Source organism: Phascolarctos cinereus, unplaced genomic scaffold (assembly GCF_003287225.1).
Source record: "Phascolarctos cinereus isolate Bilbo 61053 unplaced genomic scaffold, phaCin_HiC Scaffold_1;HRSCAF=81, whole genome shotgun sequence".
NCBI classification, from domain to species: domain Eukaryota; kingdom Metazoa; phylum Chordata; class Mammalia; order Diprotodontia; family Phascolarctidae; genus Phascolarctos; species Phascolarctos cinereus.
Genome location: NW_027555514.1, coordinates 253001047 through 253018503, shown reverse-complemented (window position 1 = coordinate 253018503; position 17457 = coordinate 253001047). Strand labels below are relative to the sequence as shown.

The 17457-nt window shown below is 38.7% G+C and overlaps 1 protein-coding gene across 4 annotated transcripts in view; it reads right to left on the bottom strand.

Annotated features, from left to right (window-relative positions):
- The window catches only part of LRRIQ1 (leucine rich repeats and IQ motif containing 1), a 257374-nt gene extending 243380 nt beyond the window's left edge, over nt 1-13994 (bottom strand). For 2 of the 4 annotated variants that reach the window (XM_078146512.1, XM_078146518.1), the window contains exons 1-4: nt 13668-13993; nt 8044-8158; nt 6073-6228; nt 2690-2801 (exon numbers count right to left, since the gene is read on the bottom strand). In XM_078146512.1, the coding sequence (XP_078002638.1) occupies nt 2690-2801; nt 6073-6207 (247 nt within the window). In that variant the 5' untranslated portion in view covers nt 6208-6228; nt 8044-8158; nt 13668-13993. Of the gene's footprint in view, nt 1-2689; nt 2802-6072; nt 6229-8043; nt 8159-13439; nt 13562-13667 lie in introns of those variants that run through there. The other 2 variants (XM_078146517.1, XM_078146513.1) reach the window with 2 other exon arrangements.
- Nucleotides 13995-17457: the final 3463 nt, after the last annotated feature.

Sequence of the window (17457 nt, the reverse complement as noted above, 5' to 3'; positions counted from 1 at the left end):
CAGAGATGGCAGTGCCCAGCAATGACCATTAAACCAAAGGAGCAATACTGAGCAGTAGCCACTGGAGACCACCAGAGAGCAAGGCCCAGGGAAATTTCAACTCTTCTGACAAAACCAGGAGGAATGCAGTAACCTCAGCAGGTGATATGGGCAACTTTAAAGCAATGGTGTTTGGGGGTTTCTTCCTCCACGTGTCTGACCATGCCATACATGTTCCTCATAGGAATGCATTTATTTGCACACATTCCCTATAGGTGTGCATTCTTCTAGATTGTATGTATATTTGTGGGAAAGTATTCCCCAAGCTTATAGAAAGAAATGTTTTACTACTTCTTTTTTATGCTATTGCATTAAGTGAAATATTTCATTTCACACTAGTTGCATTCTCTTGTTGACTAGCAGAGGCAGACATACCAGTGGGGGCTCCTGAACTATGGCATTAAATAGATATAGACAGACAGAGTATCTTGTCTGAAGAACTCACCATGGATGTTTGGGGTATCCCAGGAACTACAAGTGAGTAATATCTGGACCAGAGAGTATAGATTCCCTTCTACTGACTTAATAGTTTACATTTAAAATTAATCTCTCTATTCCATATTTGTACATCAGGCAATGCTATGGTTTTACTCTTAAGCAACATGCTGTAGTAAAGAAAGTGCAAGACTGGGGAATTACTCAGAGCACCTGTGTCCACTCCTGTATTGGTGACTTACTAAAGGTGGGAGTTTGGTCATGCCCCTTAATCTTTCTGAGCCTCAGTTTTCTTATGTATAAAACGAGATGTTTGGAAAAAATGACCCATAAGTCTCTTTCTAGATGTAAATCTATGATCTTATGATATTAATTTGCTCCAATAATGGTTGAATTGTGTTATAATTATGTGCTGTGTCATATATGAACAGTGAAGTTGGATGCTTTGGAGAAATCTGTCATAATAGGTGTAGGACAATTGACAATGACTAACATCGATGAAGAGAAGAAAGTTAACAAGCTGCATAATATATGTTGCACAGTGAGCAGAATGCTGGGTTTGGTTTAAGAAAGACTTGGGTCTAAGTCTCACTATTTATACCATGTGATCGTGGGTAAGTCATTCATCTGAAAAATGGATAAAAATGCCTATAATATATATGCCTCACAGGGTTGTCATGACACTAAAATAAAATCATAGATGGAGGTGTATGTATAGATGTACAACATGTACATGTACCCATGTATATATGTACACGTATACCATGTGTTATATGCATGTATGTACATATACATATGTGTCAAGGAACAAGTAATCCAGCAACACCAGCCTTTTTGCTGTTCCTTGTCCATCTCCTGACTGGGCCTCTCAACTGGCTGTCCACCATGTTTGGAATGTTCTCCCTCCCTTTTCTTCTTCCTGGCTACAGGGGCTTCCTTCAAGACTCAAATCAGATCCCACCTTTCCAGGAGGCTTTTCCCAGTCTCCCTTGCCTCCCACTACTAAAATCTTCACTCTTTCCCTGTCAGATCCCTCCCACCAACAAGGTATGCATGCATGCATGTAGGTAGTTTCTTACACATTATCTTTCCCATTAGAATGTGAGCTCATTAAGGACATTGACTGTTTTTGCCCCTCAGCTCTTTGTGTCTGGCACTGTCTGACAGGCAGTAGGTGCTTAATGTTTGTTTACTGACTGATGGAGGGTGTTTCCTGATTTGTCTTTACCTAAGTTCTCCAATTTATCCTTATTTCAGTCTCCTTTCTTCCAGGGGTTAGCATATTCAGAGCCCTTGGCTTTTAGCCACTTGCTATGATTCCACCAGCCCTAGACCTCAAGGGCACAGAAAAAGGCAGATCACTTTAAAAGACTATTTCTCAATCCTTCACCAGGCCATGCTGCCTACTCTGAGGGCAGGAGGCAGAGGCTGTGTCTGGAGGGTAGGTGGGGATTCAGTAAGTAAGCAGGAGAATATGGGTGGCTATGGAAGGATTGATCTACCACATATAATCTGCTGCTTACCCTGTGTTTGAATTACCCTGTGCTTCAATTACCTTACATGAGCCTTGCAATCACGCTGTTGTTACTCATAGTAGTAAATGGGTTTTCTTTCCCAGGAAAGCTAGGACATATTTACAATGCCTCGCACAATGCTGTCTTAATAAGTGTTTGCTGAATTGGATTGGTTAGTTAGGAATAGTAGTTTTAAACAGATGATTTTACAAAATTGTATTTTATTCTTACATCACACTGAAAACTTGTAGAGGGCCGGCTTTGGGGAGCTGGAGGGCTTAGGCCAGCCCGGGTCTTACCTGCAGCTTGTACTAAGCCTGACAGCTGTGAAACTCAGGATGTCGGCTCACCACCCCCCTGTTCCGTCTCTTGAGAACAGGATGCAGGAAGGAAGGAAAGGGATGGGGTACAGGACAGGAGGCAGGAAAGAATGTAACAGACGAGGTACAAGGAAGGAAGGAAATCGCCTAATTAGATTTGTACTTTTCATGAATAACAATGTTACTGTTGCTTGATCCAGTACTCTATAAGCCTGAGCCCTCAGATCAGTAAACGGAGTTTGTTCTTCACTGCTCCCACCTGGCCCGTGATTCTTTCTCTCTTCACACTCCGCCAGCATCAGACCACAGCTGGGGACGCAGGCGCTCCCAGCAAAAACTGGCAGAGAAATCATTTAATACTTAAGTTAAACCTCTGCTTACTTGAAATGTCAGTATCTTCCAAGTCCTGGAGAACAAGATTTTCAGCATCTTTACTCCGATTCTTTATGACGTTAATACAGTAAAGAACTGATTCAGGTAAGTCTTCTTCTCCCTGAAAAGGGGAACAGTAAAATCAAATCAAAAAGTGTTTCTTAGTAAAACTACGTGCTGAGCATTCACTGTCTCTTTCCACTCTTTCAATTTTATGAGCAAATCTTCATTAAGAAATTACTCTTAGGGGCAGCTAGGTAGTGCAGTGGATAGAGCACCGGCCGTGGATTCAGGAGGACCTGAGTTCAGATCTGGCCTCAGACACATAACGCTTACTAGCTGTGTGACCCTGGGCAAGTCACTCAACCCCACTGCCTAGCCAAAAAAAAAAAAAAAGAAAGAAAGAAATTACTCTTAAATTCATGCCAAATATGAAATGGGGGGGGGGTTAAGGAGACAAAAGCTTTATTTATGCATTTAGTTTTCATTTCCAGGTGCTTCTATATTTCTACAAACAGAAAATTTAAAAAAACAGAATTTGGGCAGAGACTATTCTCTAATATGTTTATTAAAAGGTGACTACATTTGTATAAACCAATTACACGCAATTTAATTTATCCCCATTATGATTCAGTTTACATTTTCAGTATATTTATTTCTTCTTTAGCCTCTGTGCTCCTCATGGAATTAAAGCTTCTAAAGTCCCAAGTTTGAGTTTCCTCTTCTGACCAATTCTTTAAAATTGCCTTTGTAATATATAGAGAATTAAGACAAATTTATAAGAACACAAGCCATTCCCCAATTGATAAATGGTCAAAGGATATGAACAGATAGCTCTCAGATGAAGAAATTAAAGCCATCTATACTCATATGAAAAAATGCTCTAAATCATTACTGATTAGAGAAATGCAAATCAAAACAACTCTGAGGTACCACATCACACCTATAAGATTGGCCAACATGACAAAACAGGAAAATGATAAATGTTGGAGAAGATGTGGGAAAATTGGAACACTAATACATTGTTGCTGGAGTTGTGAAATGATCCAACCATTTTGGAGAACAATTTGGAACTATGCCCAAAGGGCTACAAAAATGTGCATACCCTTTGATCCAGCAATAGCACTTCTAGGGCTATATCCCAAAGAGATCAAACTAATGGGAAAAGGACCCAGATGTACAAAAATATTCATAGCAGCTCTTTTTGTGGTGGCAAAGAATTGGAAATTGAGAGGATGCCCATCACTTGGGGAATGGCTGAGCAAGTTGTGGTATATGAATGTAATGGAATACTATTGTGCTATAAGAAATGATGAACAGGCTGACTTCAGAAAAACCTGGAAAGACTTATATGGTCTGATGCTGAGTGAAGTGAGCAGAACCAAGAGGACTTTGTACACAATAACAGCCACGTTACGTGATGACTAATATTGTTAAACTGAACCCTTCTCAGAATTACAAGGGTCTAAGACATCTCCAGAGGCCTCAGGATGGAAAATGCTGTCCACATCCAAAGAAAGAACTATGGAAGTCGAATCGCTATCACTTATTTTTACCTTCTGTTGAGTTTTGCTTCATCTTTCTGAAGGTTCCTCCTATTGGTTTTAATTTTTACTTACAACTTCACTAATGTGAAAATATGTTTAATAGGAATGTAAATGTAAAGCCTATATCAGATTGTGTGCTGTCTTTGGGAGGGTGGGGGGGAGAAGGGGGAGAAAAATTTTCAACTCAAAAGCATATGGAAGTGATTGTTGATAAATCAAAATAAATTAATAATTTTTTTTTAAAATTAAAAAAAATAAAATTGCCTTTGTAGATCCCTGCCCACTCCCAGCCCCCCTTTTTTCTGTTATGCCTCACTCCCAGAAGAATCAACACACAAGGGAAAATTTACATGCTTAGTGTAGCAGAGTGGATTTCAAAGTCCCCTTACGTGGTTTAACTGAACTGCTGAAAGGTTTTTCCATCGTATTTGCTTTATATATGCAACTCCTATAAGTGTTCAGCCCATACTTTCAATATTTACTATTCTATGACTTGGAGAACATATTTCCTATGAACTCTTTTCTACACCATCTGAGATATATTTCATTTAACTGTCTAGTGAAATTCCTTGTATTTTGCAAAAATTGACAAGAGTGACACTATAATAATCTACTGCAGCACACTTGAAATTGAGTGGAATTCTCTGTAAGATGGGTATGTCTTAACCCTACCCATCTCACCAACCCACATCCAAAGGAGGTTTAATTATAAAAGTATTTCATTATAAGGCAGTCTTGTCTACAAGGTAATCATAAAACCTGAACTACAATTCCTCTGTAAGTTTGTGTTGAAGCTTCTTAAAGGATTTTGTCATTGGTTTAATTTAATGAACATAAATGTATTCTTCCTATGGATTTTTATCTGTATATCCAATCCCAATCCTCAAATCCAGTCACTCCCTCATTGCTAATTGGATTTTCTATAAGCATTAAAAACTTCCCAAGTCCAAAATGTTATTCATGACCTTTACAGTGAGGCCCTCCTCTCTTTATTGTTTCTTTCTGGTAGTCATGAAGTTTCCCAACCTCAGTGTCATCCATCTCTAGATGACTTCTTTTCTTCCTTCTTTCTGGCCCTCATTTACGAAGACTTGTGAATTCTATGCAGAGACCATGTTTAAAATATATCCCCATTGCCATCACTCATAGTCACCACACTGGTTCACACCATCATGGACTCTCTGACCTCCTGGCCTTATCATTCCCCAGCTCAAGAACCTCCAATGGTTCCCAATTACCTCTAGAATAAACTACAGACACTTTTGCTTGGCTTTTAAAGCCCTTCACAATCTAGCTACAAAAGATCTGTTATTCAATTAGTGTATAATCTCCTTCTATTAATGTAGACCACAATCCTTCCAGCATTTAATAGATGGACTTCCCTGTGACTAAAAGAAAATCTTTACCTAGTTGCTATCCTTTGAGTAGTCTCTCAGAATTCAGTTAGGTAGTCTTCATTGAAAAGACACAAAAGTCATCACCGCCAATATTTTAAATATTTTCAGTTTGGTAGACCTTGCCAAAGCTACCTAATGAGCCTGTCAAAACTCATGGTCATTTGTGGGCCATCATGAAATCTCAAAACAGAATTTGGGAAGAAGCCATTTTCTCATGTATTTCCTAAATGCTGATGACATTTTAAGAATGAATGTAGTCAAAAGAACTGTCCTTTTGAAGTTAGGCTCAAAGACTGGCTCTGTTACTTTACAATTGCGTGACCTTGGCCTTGGCAAGTCATTCCCCTATAGGGGCTTCAGGTCTCACATTTGCAAAACGACAGGGTTGGATTATGTGGAGATGAACAAAACACAAAAGATCAATGAAACTCAGAAGCTAGACACTTACTGGCTCACTCTCACTGCCAAACTCAGACGGTGAGTCAGTCTCATCTCTTATCTCCAAAGATGAAACGCTGATTTTATCCAATTCAGCTTTTATTTCTTCTTCCAGCTCTGCTTCAATATCTTTATCATTCCACATTCTTTATAATAAAAAGTAAAACTATGAAAATAAAAACAGGACACAATGACAGTAAAATCTGTCTAGACTCGAATGTATCCCTAGTTAAATATACTGATTTCAAATCTTTCTGGCATACCTCATACGATATAATGTATAATACACTTGCACTCTCCATTAAAGTCATGTTCTGATATGTCTTTAAAATGTATAGGTCCATCTCGATAATACTCAAAGGGTCTGACAGTCAAGAAGGGCAAACTACTGCAAGTTCTAGAAATGTGGAAAAGCTTTGATTATGGATCCAGGGACGTATGTGAATTGTTCAAAGACTGGTCCAACCAAGTCATAAGGGCTCGTCTCCAGCTTTGTGCAGGCAGATGAACTTGTTCAGACTTAAATTCTCTGGGACTATCTACTAAGGCCTGGGAAGTTGTTATGTAAATTGGTGAAGGGAATACTCACACCTACAGAAATAACAGATTTTGGAAGTGTTCAAGTACAATACTATAACACTTGACTCCAGGTATAGAATGTCTTTGTGTTATAAATGTTTGTGTACGTCCATATATGTGTGTAAGTATGTGTATGTGCATGTATGTGTATACATATCAAAGCATCTAGGTAGATAGAGTGATGGGCCTGGAGTCAGGAAGACGTTTTCCTGAGTTCAAATCTGGCCTCAGACACTAGCTGTGTGACCCTAGGCAAGTCACTTAACCCTGTTTACCTCAGTTTCCTTATCTGCAAAATAAGCGCAGAAGGAAATGGCAAACAACTCTCATTTCTTCACCAAGAAAACCCCAAAGAGGGTTATGAAGAATCAGACATGACTGAAACGACTGAATAATAACATGTGTGTATGCATATATATATATATATATTACATAGATGTAACAGAAACCAAGTAAAACTTTTAAAAGTGAAAAACAAACATATACATATATGTATAAATGTATGTATATATTGATTAATTCTACATGTATATACATATGTATACATATGTGTATACCTGTTTATTTTTCCATATGTCTTCACCTGTGTGAGTATGTGTGTATGCACACACATATACACACATGTGTGCATATGTATACTTTTTCATATTTAAATGTTTCCCTTGATTTCTATTATAATCATATCTACATAATATATAACATATAAATCTACATCTATACAATATCTACACACATACTATACATATACATATATATCTATATATGAAGGCAGCCAGGTGGCTCAGTGGATAGAATGCTCAGTCTGGAGTCAGGAAGACTTGAGTTCAAATCTGGCCTCAGACACTTACTAGCTGTGCGACTCTGGCAAGTCACTTAACCTCTTTTTGCATTAATCCACTGCAGAAGAAAATGGCAAACTATTCCAATATCTTTGCCAAGAAAACACAGGGTCCTGAAGAGTCAGACACAATGGAACAACTGAACAGTAGAAATACCTATACATACACACATACATGCATGTATGTATATAGGTATATATGTATATAGGTGTGCTATATGTAAACATGTAAAATACACATACATACATGTGTATATAGATATATTTCATATACACTCACATGTAGATACATTATGTGCATATATATATGTAATGTACATATATCCGCATGTATACACATTCCATGTATGCAAATACATATTAGCGTAAGCAGATATGTGCATATAGCTATGTGTGTACGCACATATTTAGGCTGTATGTATATACATATATGGCGTGCTATACACATACATTTGGGTACACATATATATGCATAAATGTGTATATGTGAAAATAAAACCTACGAGTAAATACTTTTAAAAACTAGCAGGAAAAACCAAACCCTTGGGAGGTGCTATTAAGTACCTGAAAAAGCCCTGAATATCAAGTCAGATGCCTGGAGTTCAAGTCTTGCTTTTGTGCTGCCAGCTGGGTGACCCTGGGCAAATCGCTAGAGCTCTTGTGGTCTCTGTTTTCTCATCTGTAAAAGGAAGGGATTAGTCTAGAAGACTGGAGAGCTCGAAGTTCTATGTCAGCTCTATTAAATCTTGGGATTCCAACAATTCTATTTTGTTTCTATTACCCAAGGAGAAGTTAGAAAGGAGCAGGAAGCAACATGATACGGTGGAAAGATATCTCTCCTCAGAAGTCCTTGAAGATTGGTTCAAAGTCTAGTTCCCCTCTTTACTAACAGTGTGATCTTAGTCGCAATTTGACATTCAATACTTTCTTCAGTTAAACACCCTAAAATCTGCAGTACCCATTTGCTAGAGATTGCAGGCCCTATTTGTTGGAGACTAATTACTAGTTTCCTCCAAATAGACGTAAAGCTATGTGATGGGATTATTATTGTTTACATTGATGGGGTGTTTACACATTGGAAATCTCTTCTGATACCAACCAAATAATAAGTCTAGATCAAAACCAAACCAAAACAAAAAACCTCAAACAAAGAGGATGATAAACAGATTACATGTACATAGCATCTAAGGTTGATAAAACACCTTACATGTATTCTCTTACAGTTTCCTCAGTGCTTTTCTCAGGAAAGGACCCATAATGCTATAATGTAGACTGAATAAGTGTGATTATCTCTTAGAGATTACTAGATTTAGGCTAAATTAAAGCTAGGAAGTACCTGGGGCAGTATTCAAATCCAGGTCTCCAGAATCCAGGTCCAAATCCCATTTTTTTCCTTTCCTCTTTCTCACTTTCTTCTTTCCTTCCCTTTTCTTTCCTCCCTCTATCCCTTCCTTCTTTTCTCTCCTTTCTTTCCTTCCTTCCTTCCCCCTTCCCTCTGTCCCTTCCTTCCTTCCCTTCTGTTTCCTCCACTAGAATCTGCACTCCTTTGAGATAAGCACTGTTTGATTCTTTTTATTTGTATACCCAGTGCCAAGCATAAGTACATAATAGGTGCTTAATAAATCCTTGCCAAGTGCCTGAATGAAAACTGAATATAATGTTGGACTTTTTTGAAGAGCTCAATAGTTTTACTAAACTTTTTTTTTTATTCTGTTATAGAGGATGGCTCTTTACGACTAGGAGAGGAGACATATATTGGGAAATGCATGTGTGGAACAGCAAAATATATCAATGGAATTTCTTTAAAAGAAAACATATAACTATTACTACTGAACTGTTTAATCCTTTAATTTTGGAAAGTGGGGGAGTTGCAAGTGAGGAAGTAAAGTCAGTCAATGAATAATGAAGGGTCAACAAGTTAAAGACAGAAATTTTATAGTTTGGATCATTTAAGTATGTTCTAGATCAAAGTTTCTAGATTTTATTGTAACTAGGGCCTATGATGATATAGGGACTGGGACAAGGGCCCCCACTGGTTCGGTAATTAACAGACCACATAAGAGCCTCCTCTCCTTCTCTCCTCCCCCTTCCTCTCTCTTTCTCTTAAAAAAAAGACCTGAGAGTAGGGATAGTCAAAGTTTTTAGCACTACATCGAGCGTTAGTATTCCGACTCCTGCCACACAAGGTACCTAGACATTTTACAGTCAATGAATAAAGAGCAAGCGCGAGAATACTGAAATATTTGTTGGGTCCCAAAACACAAACTTATGTCGCTATGAGTTGCATTTATTTCAGACACAGAATCTAATTTTTCTTGAAAATTATAAAGGTTTACCATACGGAAAATAATTCAACGGTACACTTTTTTTAAGCCTTTGAGTTTACTCCCAAGAAGAAAATGTACTTACATGTTAATTTATGTCAACTTATTACTATTTCAAAATAAGAGTTATCTCAAAAGTCTAAACATTTTGAGACACTCTGTATTCTTATTAAGTCATGGTACTGGAGGCATGCACCAGTGTGGAGGGGACTGGGACAAAATAAAGGTAAAGCCATTTCTACCACTACTACCTCTTCTTCTCTCTCTCCTCCCTTTATCTTTGATTCATGATATGAGCCATGACTCCAAGAGAACCACTACCATGCAAAAGCTAAAAGTGACAAAGAAGCAACATCCGGTGGACCTGAGAAGACAGAAGATTAAAGCAATTCCTACTGGTAAAGTACTGGGAGGGCCTGTGATTCATTACTTTCCACATACCAGACTCAAGTGCAAGGGACCTCCAAGTTATTTTCCTATTCTGGCCAAGAAAGGGTATGCTGCCTAGAGGGTGCTACACAAAGTATCTGTGTGTGAAGAGGGGGAAATCAGGGAAGAGAAAGCCTTGCGTTTATTTTTACCTAGAACTGGTCGGGAAGAAATCAAGAGAGGAAGAAGTTACAAACTTTACAGGCAAAATTAAAAGGGAGAAAAAGTTTGTCTCTATTCCCAACTTCCCCTTTCTGTGTTCTCCCTTCCTTCTAGGAAAACAATATACATAATAACTACAAGATTGGGAGCAGGTAGGTGGCACAGTGGACTGAGTGCTGGAACTATAGTCAGAAAGATCTGAGTTCAAATCTAGCTCCAGACCCTGGGCAAATCACTTAACCTCCGAATGACTCAGTTCCCTCAGCTATACAATAACAATCTACCTCACAAGATTGTTGTGAGGAGCAAATACATTTAATGTGCTTTTCAAACCTTAAAATGCAACACATTATTATTACTATGTAAATGGAAAGAAGAGAAGAGAAGCAAAATGATACAGTAGAAAAGACACTAGATTGGAAGTCAGGGAATCTGGGTTCATATCCTGGTCTGCTATTCACTATCTCTGACTTTAGAAAGTCAGACTTCTCACCTCTCCCAGTTACGGTATCCTCATCTGTAAAATGAGAGCAAGGACTAGATTGTTTTTAAAATCCTTCCCAGCACTAAGTCGATGATTTTATGAATTGGAACTAAATGCTGTGACTAAGCTTAACACCAAAGAGGACACAGGAGACTGCTGCTGAATCTTTACAAAGTTGAGGGGTGGAGAGTGTAAGGTATATGAAATTATGTTTCCACAGATATAGAGGAAGTGGTACTAACAACAGAATTCAGAAGTTGTCACAGGGCAGAAGCAGCAGTCTTGCTCAAGAATTATTTTTAACAATACCACTTAGAGACAGACAAAACCTGCTGACATCAGCAGTGGAATCAGAAAGAAATACAAAGGTTATAGCTTGGCTAAGGTGTGCATGCTTAAAGAACCTCTGCATATTAACTTTTCCTGGGCAGGGGGAATTAACACAATTTTAGGCACAATGTTGTACGTAGTGGGAGGGAAGAACATATTAAACAGTAATATGAAATAGGAGTTCCGGGAAGTTGTACACCTCGAAGTATCCAGCCAATGGAGAAACAAGGGAGGGACCCTGTGTTTAGGGACAGGAATATAACTGTTTGCTCTTGCTTCTGCAGGGTGTGTCTGCCTCTAGCAGCACACCAGCTTCTTGCAAGAATGAGTAATAAATGAGTTTGCCTCATCTACCTCAGGAGTCTTTTTTTTTTCCTATAGAAGTTACTCCTAACAGAGAGGAAGTGAGAGGCACTATAGAAGAATGTCTCTCCTACTCAAGGCTGGTGGTTCTTCTCTAACTCCTTAAACTGACTCTCTGTTCTCCCTCAGGTCCAAACTGGAACAATGAAAATGATCTGATAAATTCATTCATTTGAAGGTAGGAATGACAGAAATGGCTTACTGTTAACAGCAAAATCATAGGATCATATAAAATCCTAGATTTTTAGGCTGGAAGGCACCTTAGAGGCCACTAAGTCCAGACTTTTCATTTTGCAAGTCTTAAATCCACTAAACAAATCTGTCTTACAGCTTCAACAATCAGCTAAGCTAAAAAGAGGTACCTGAATAAACGGGGCTTGCTGGCACCCCAATGTTTGCTGAATATGCAAAGGGCTTTTCCTGATAGAAGGGATTATCATGTTTCTTTTCACTAAAGATAGAATTATAAAAACTATGGTAAAGTCTGTCTAGGCTACCCCTATAATTTTACAGATGAGGAAACTGAGGCCTAGAAAGGTCAAATGATTTAGCCTATGACTAATATCATACTTCTCCCCCCCCCATTCTTCTTCTTTTGGAGACTGCAATCAACAAATAAACAAAGCATTTATAACAAATCTAGAGTGAGAAGACTCTCCACTCCATTCCCTGAAAAGGTATAAGGTCCATGGGTGTAGTATATTGCATATATTTTTAGACATTTTCAATGTATTGATCAATTTTACTGGTTTTGTCTCTTTCCTTTAAAAATATTATCTGTTATTTAGGACGGCTCTCTGACAGAGGCAAGATACTGGGACAAGTTTTGTTGATGTAAAAAAAACCCCAAAGATATCAATAAAAATTTATCAACAACAACAACAACAACAACAAAAATCTTAAGTGTATTTGTTCAGAATTGTAGAACCAGACAGGGAGCTTTAGAGCTGGAAGGACAAGAGAAGTCATCTAGCCCAATCCCTGTTTAAGAAACTGGTGTCCAGAAAATCAACATGTTTTTTAAAAAAATTAAAAACAAGATACTTTAGGAAATTGGGTAAAAGTGAAAAACAAGATGAAATAAATCTGAGGGAAACTCTGCAGGATATTTATGACATTTGGAGATTCACAGGTGGAGGGGATTTTAGAGTCCAATCTCATTTTACAGAAGAGGAAACTGAGACAGCTTCAGTGATATGCTCAAGGTCACAGGAGCTTACAGGTCAACAATGCTCCATTTCCTGGCAAAAGCTGTTTCATTCCTTTTAGAAAAAGATAAAAAGAAAACTTGTGCTTTAAAACAGCCTAGAAAGAATTTGAGTCTGGTGAATTAGAAGAGTTTCTAGGAGAAGGGTTAATTTAGTGAAGTCCAATCCCCTCATTTTACAGGTGAGGAAACTGAGGTAGTTAAAGTGAATGGCTCAAGGTCACAAAGCTAACAGTCCAACTACACCCCTGAAGCCAGCCAAGCGACATCAGAAGGGGCAAGAGCTTTTGCATTCCTTTTAGAAGAGAAGGAAACCTGCCTGGTTTAGCCTAGTGAATTCATAGAGAGAGCTGCTAGGGCCTTTGGAGGGCCCCTGGTCCGACCTCCCCATTTTACAGAAGAGAGGAAACTGAGGCCCAGGGAGTTGAAGTGACTTGCCTGAGGTCACAGGGGGTGTTAGTGGCAGAGTTGGGATTAGGACCCTAGTTCTCAAAAGCTGAACATTTCGTGGGAGGGAGGAGGTTTGGAGGTGTTCGGGGGGGGGGGAAGGGCCTTCCTTCGGTCCAAGCTGAGCCTGGACCAGGACCCCCACTTGTAACATACCCAACAAATGGCCATCCAGCCTCTGCTTGAACACCTCCAGTGACGGGGAGCTCATTACCTGTAGAGGCAGCCCACGTAGCTAAGGCAATTCAGACCCCACGAGTGGGCCTCGCACCGCGAGGGGTTGGGGGGGTTGTCTCCGCTTCCGGCGCCACCCCCTCCTCTGCCCACCCACCCCGAGGCCGCCTCCGCCGGAAGCCCTCCGAGGACCGGACGGGGCGCGGCCCCCCAGACCCCGGCCCACCCAGGCTGCCTTGAACCTTCGGCCTCTGCCCAGGCTTTTTACCTCCTCTGGAAAAGCGAGTCCATTGCCTCCAAACAAAGCGTAACCATGGCAACGACCAACCCCGGGCGACCGAGGGCGGGACTTGGACGACAGGGGCCGCGGGGGCTCAAAATAGATCGAGTTCGCTTTTGTTCTGCGAAAGGCCGGCCGGGAGCTGGGGTGTCACGGGAAGGCAGGAACAGAAAGGTGGGCGTCCTCCCCTCCCCCAACACTCCTGGAAAACCGAGCCTTCCCATATGAAATGGATTTCGCATGACCGCACAGGTGTAACAGCCACCGCATTGTAGCTTGCTTTCTCCTCAGGTGGGGGAGGGGCGGCAAGACTAAAAATAATAATTCATAGATACATTTTTAATACAATAATACATTTGTTTAAAAATATAAATAAATTTTAATGGGATGATAACGAATAAATAATAATTTTAGCTTTGAAATAATAAATTGCTTTTTTGAGAAATAAAAATATTTTTGAAAAATAACTTTTTAAAAGATGAAAGTAATTTTTTTAAAATTTTAAATAAATATTAAATGTACTTTTAGAATAAAAATAAATAAGTGAATAAAGGAAGAAAGAGAGAGATAAAGAAAAAGAAGGAAAGAGAGAGAGCCTTTCTTTTAGTTGATAATCTGCCTATATACCCAGGAGTGCACTCACGGGGTAGGAACCCCATAGGTATTTAAACACTTTATTTGCATAATTCCAAATCGCTTTCTGGAATGACAGTTCTAACTTGAAGCTCCCATCTACTGGGCTGGGTGACACAGTGCACAGTACTAGAGCACTCTGGACTTTTCCCCCTTGTGTGACCCTGGGCAGGAGGTGTCTTCACCTCTGTGCCTCAGTTTCCTCATCTGTAAAATGGAAATAACAAGCACCTACCTCCCAGGATTGCTACATCCCTTTAAGTCCCAACTAAAATCTCATCTTCTACTGGAAGTCTTTCCTACTACCTCCTGATTTAGTGCCTTCCTGCTGTTAATTATTTCCTATTTATCCTGTATATAGCTTGCTCTGTGTATATATGTATGTATGTATGTATGTATGTATGTGCATATGTATATATGTTTGCATGTTGTCTCCCTCCATTAGATTGTAAGTTCCTTCAGGGTCTTTTGCCTCCTTTTGGGCCCCCATCCCATAGAATGGAGCCTGACATAGGCACTTAATAAGTATTGATTGATTGATTGATTGATTGATTGATTGATTGTGTGTATAAAGTGAGATAATATTTGGAAAGTACTTCAGTAAATGTGATTTTTATCATTATTATTATTATTACTATTTGTTATTAGTAGTAAATAAAATTAATGATTTTTGCAATGCCTAAATTTTCCCTTATAACCCATCATCCTTGCCTCTCCCAAAAGTCATCCTTTATAATAAATATTTATTTTTAGAAAAAAAATCAGAGAAAATCAATACTTTTTTAAAAAAATCTGACCTTAATACAGCATTCCACATCTAGATTTCTAGCACCCCAACCTATGCAAACAAGTGGAAGGAAGAGTCATATCTCTTAAGTGAGACCAAGATTATTCTTTGCAATTCTGCTGCATTCATTTTATTTCATTTTATTGATATCTTTTGTTTTGTTTACAATAGCTATATTTCCTCCTGTATTTCTCCCCTTTCGCCATCCCCGAAAGACATCAAAAGAGGTATATAGAGAGACACCACACAAAGAGACAAAGAGACAGAAAGAAGAGGAAAAAAAATCAAAACCAATCAATACATTTTAAAAATCTGACCTGGTGTGCAATGTTCCACTCCCAAAGATCCCCCACACTTGCTGCTGTGTCCTCTCATATCTCTTCATTGTAATTTTGCATCATTTATTTTCAGTTGTTCTGTGGTTGTTGGTGTCTTACATTTACATTGTTGTACTTGTATATATTGGTTCTGGTTACTTCACTTGGCATCAATTCATGTCCTTCTATGTTTCTCTTCATCATAATTGTTTCTTACAACAGTAATATTCCATTACATTCACATATTCTAATTGGTTTAGCTGTTCTCCAATCCATGGGCATGTACTTTGTTTCTAGTTCTTTGCTACCACAAAAAGTGCTGCTATAAATAAAGTGAGGTGTACATCCTTTCTTTTGGTCAGTGGCTTCCATGGAGTATATGTGTGCTGGTAGTGGAATCTTATTTGCCTACTTCTAAATTGCTTTATGAATGATTTGTAGTAATTCATAGCTCTACTAACAATGTATTCATATGTCTGTCTTTCTGAAACCCCTCCAACTTCTTGAACGTTCCCATATTTTTGTCATCTTTACCAAATTGCTTACCCAACTATTGTGACCAATTCAACATGAGACCATCATGTGCAGTACCCCAAAGAATATTCCATCTCTAGACAGAGGAACAAATAGAGTTGAATGTCTTCACTTGTGTGACATTGATAAATCACTAGATCTCTTTGAATCTCAACTTCCTCAACTGTCAAATGAGGGACTTGGAACCCTAAGATCAATTTCAATTTGACAAGTATTTTTTTAAAAAAATTCAATGTTACTGATGTCTCTCTCTCTCTTTTTTAAAACCTTCATCGATAAAGGGAGTTTCTTCATCTAGAACTTCCTATACCTTAAAGTCTGGTGGAGGTCCCAAAGACCCATTTGGGGACCCATGAGGTCAAAACTATTTTCATAATAATACTAAGGCATTATTTATCTACTAAATTTTCAAACTATATATCTATTGGAAGCTGGATTTTCTTTTGGTATTTCAACCAAAACAACATATCACAACAGGTTGAATGCAGAAGCAGATATGAGAATCCAGACATTAAAGAGATTGGCAAAAGTATTTAAAACAATTCCTCTCTTCTCATTATTTTCATTTTGTGTAGGAAAATAGTTATTTTCTATTAACATATAATTTATATTAATATATACTTAGTTATTGCTGTTTTTAATTAATAAAAGTATTTTTAGTTATCAGTTTTAACTTTGACTTTGGTAAGTATCAAATATAACCACATAAACAAAAGTTCTTTGGATTCCTCAATAATTTTTAAGAGTGTAAAAGGGGAAGGGTAGGAAGTAAGATGGCAGAAAAAAGACAGTGACTCACCTGAGCTCCACCCAGTTCCCCTCCAAACAACTTTAAATAATGCCTCAGAATAAATTCTGGAGACTAGAACCCACAAAAGAATGGGGTGGAACATTTTTCCAGCCTAAAACAACTTGGAAGGTCAGCGGAAAGTCTATCACACTGGGATGAGAGTGAAGTGCAATACAGAGCAGGCTGCACCATAGGAAACAAGCAGCAGGCCTTGGGGGGCAACTGTTTCAGTGGTAGCAGCAACTTCCTAAGCTCTCAGTCTATAGATAGTAAGGGGGTCAGACAGTTGGTTAGAAGGAAAAGGACAGAGGCCCCTTTGCTGGCACTGGGGCAGGACTCTGTTGTGTTGCCCATATGTGTATCTGAGTTTGTTTTTTACTTTCTTTTCCTTTGTGTTTTTTTCCCCCATAACATAACTAATATGGAAATATGTTTTATTGCTTACATCTCAGGAAAGGGGAAGGGGAGGGAAGCAAGGAGAGAATTTGGAACTTAAAATTTTTTTTAAAAGTTTAAAAATATTTTTACATGTAATTGGGGGAAAAATATTAAGAATGTTTAAAAAAAGTGTAAAAGGGTCTTCTTGAGACCAAAAAGTTTAGTCCTAGGTGGCAGTCCCAGGGCAAGGAGGAATGCTAGCATACTAGAGTTTGAGGCCATGGGGGAATAGGGACCCTCATTATAGTTCCAATGTAGAAAAGAATGCTTATGGTCACT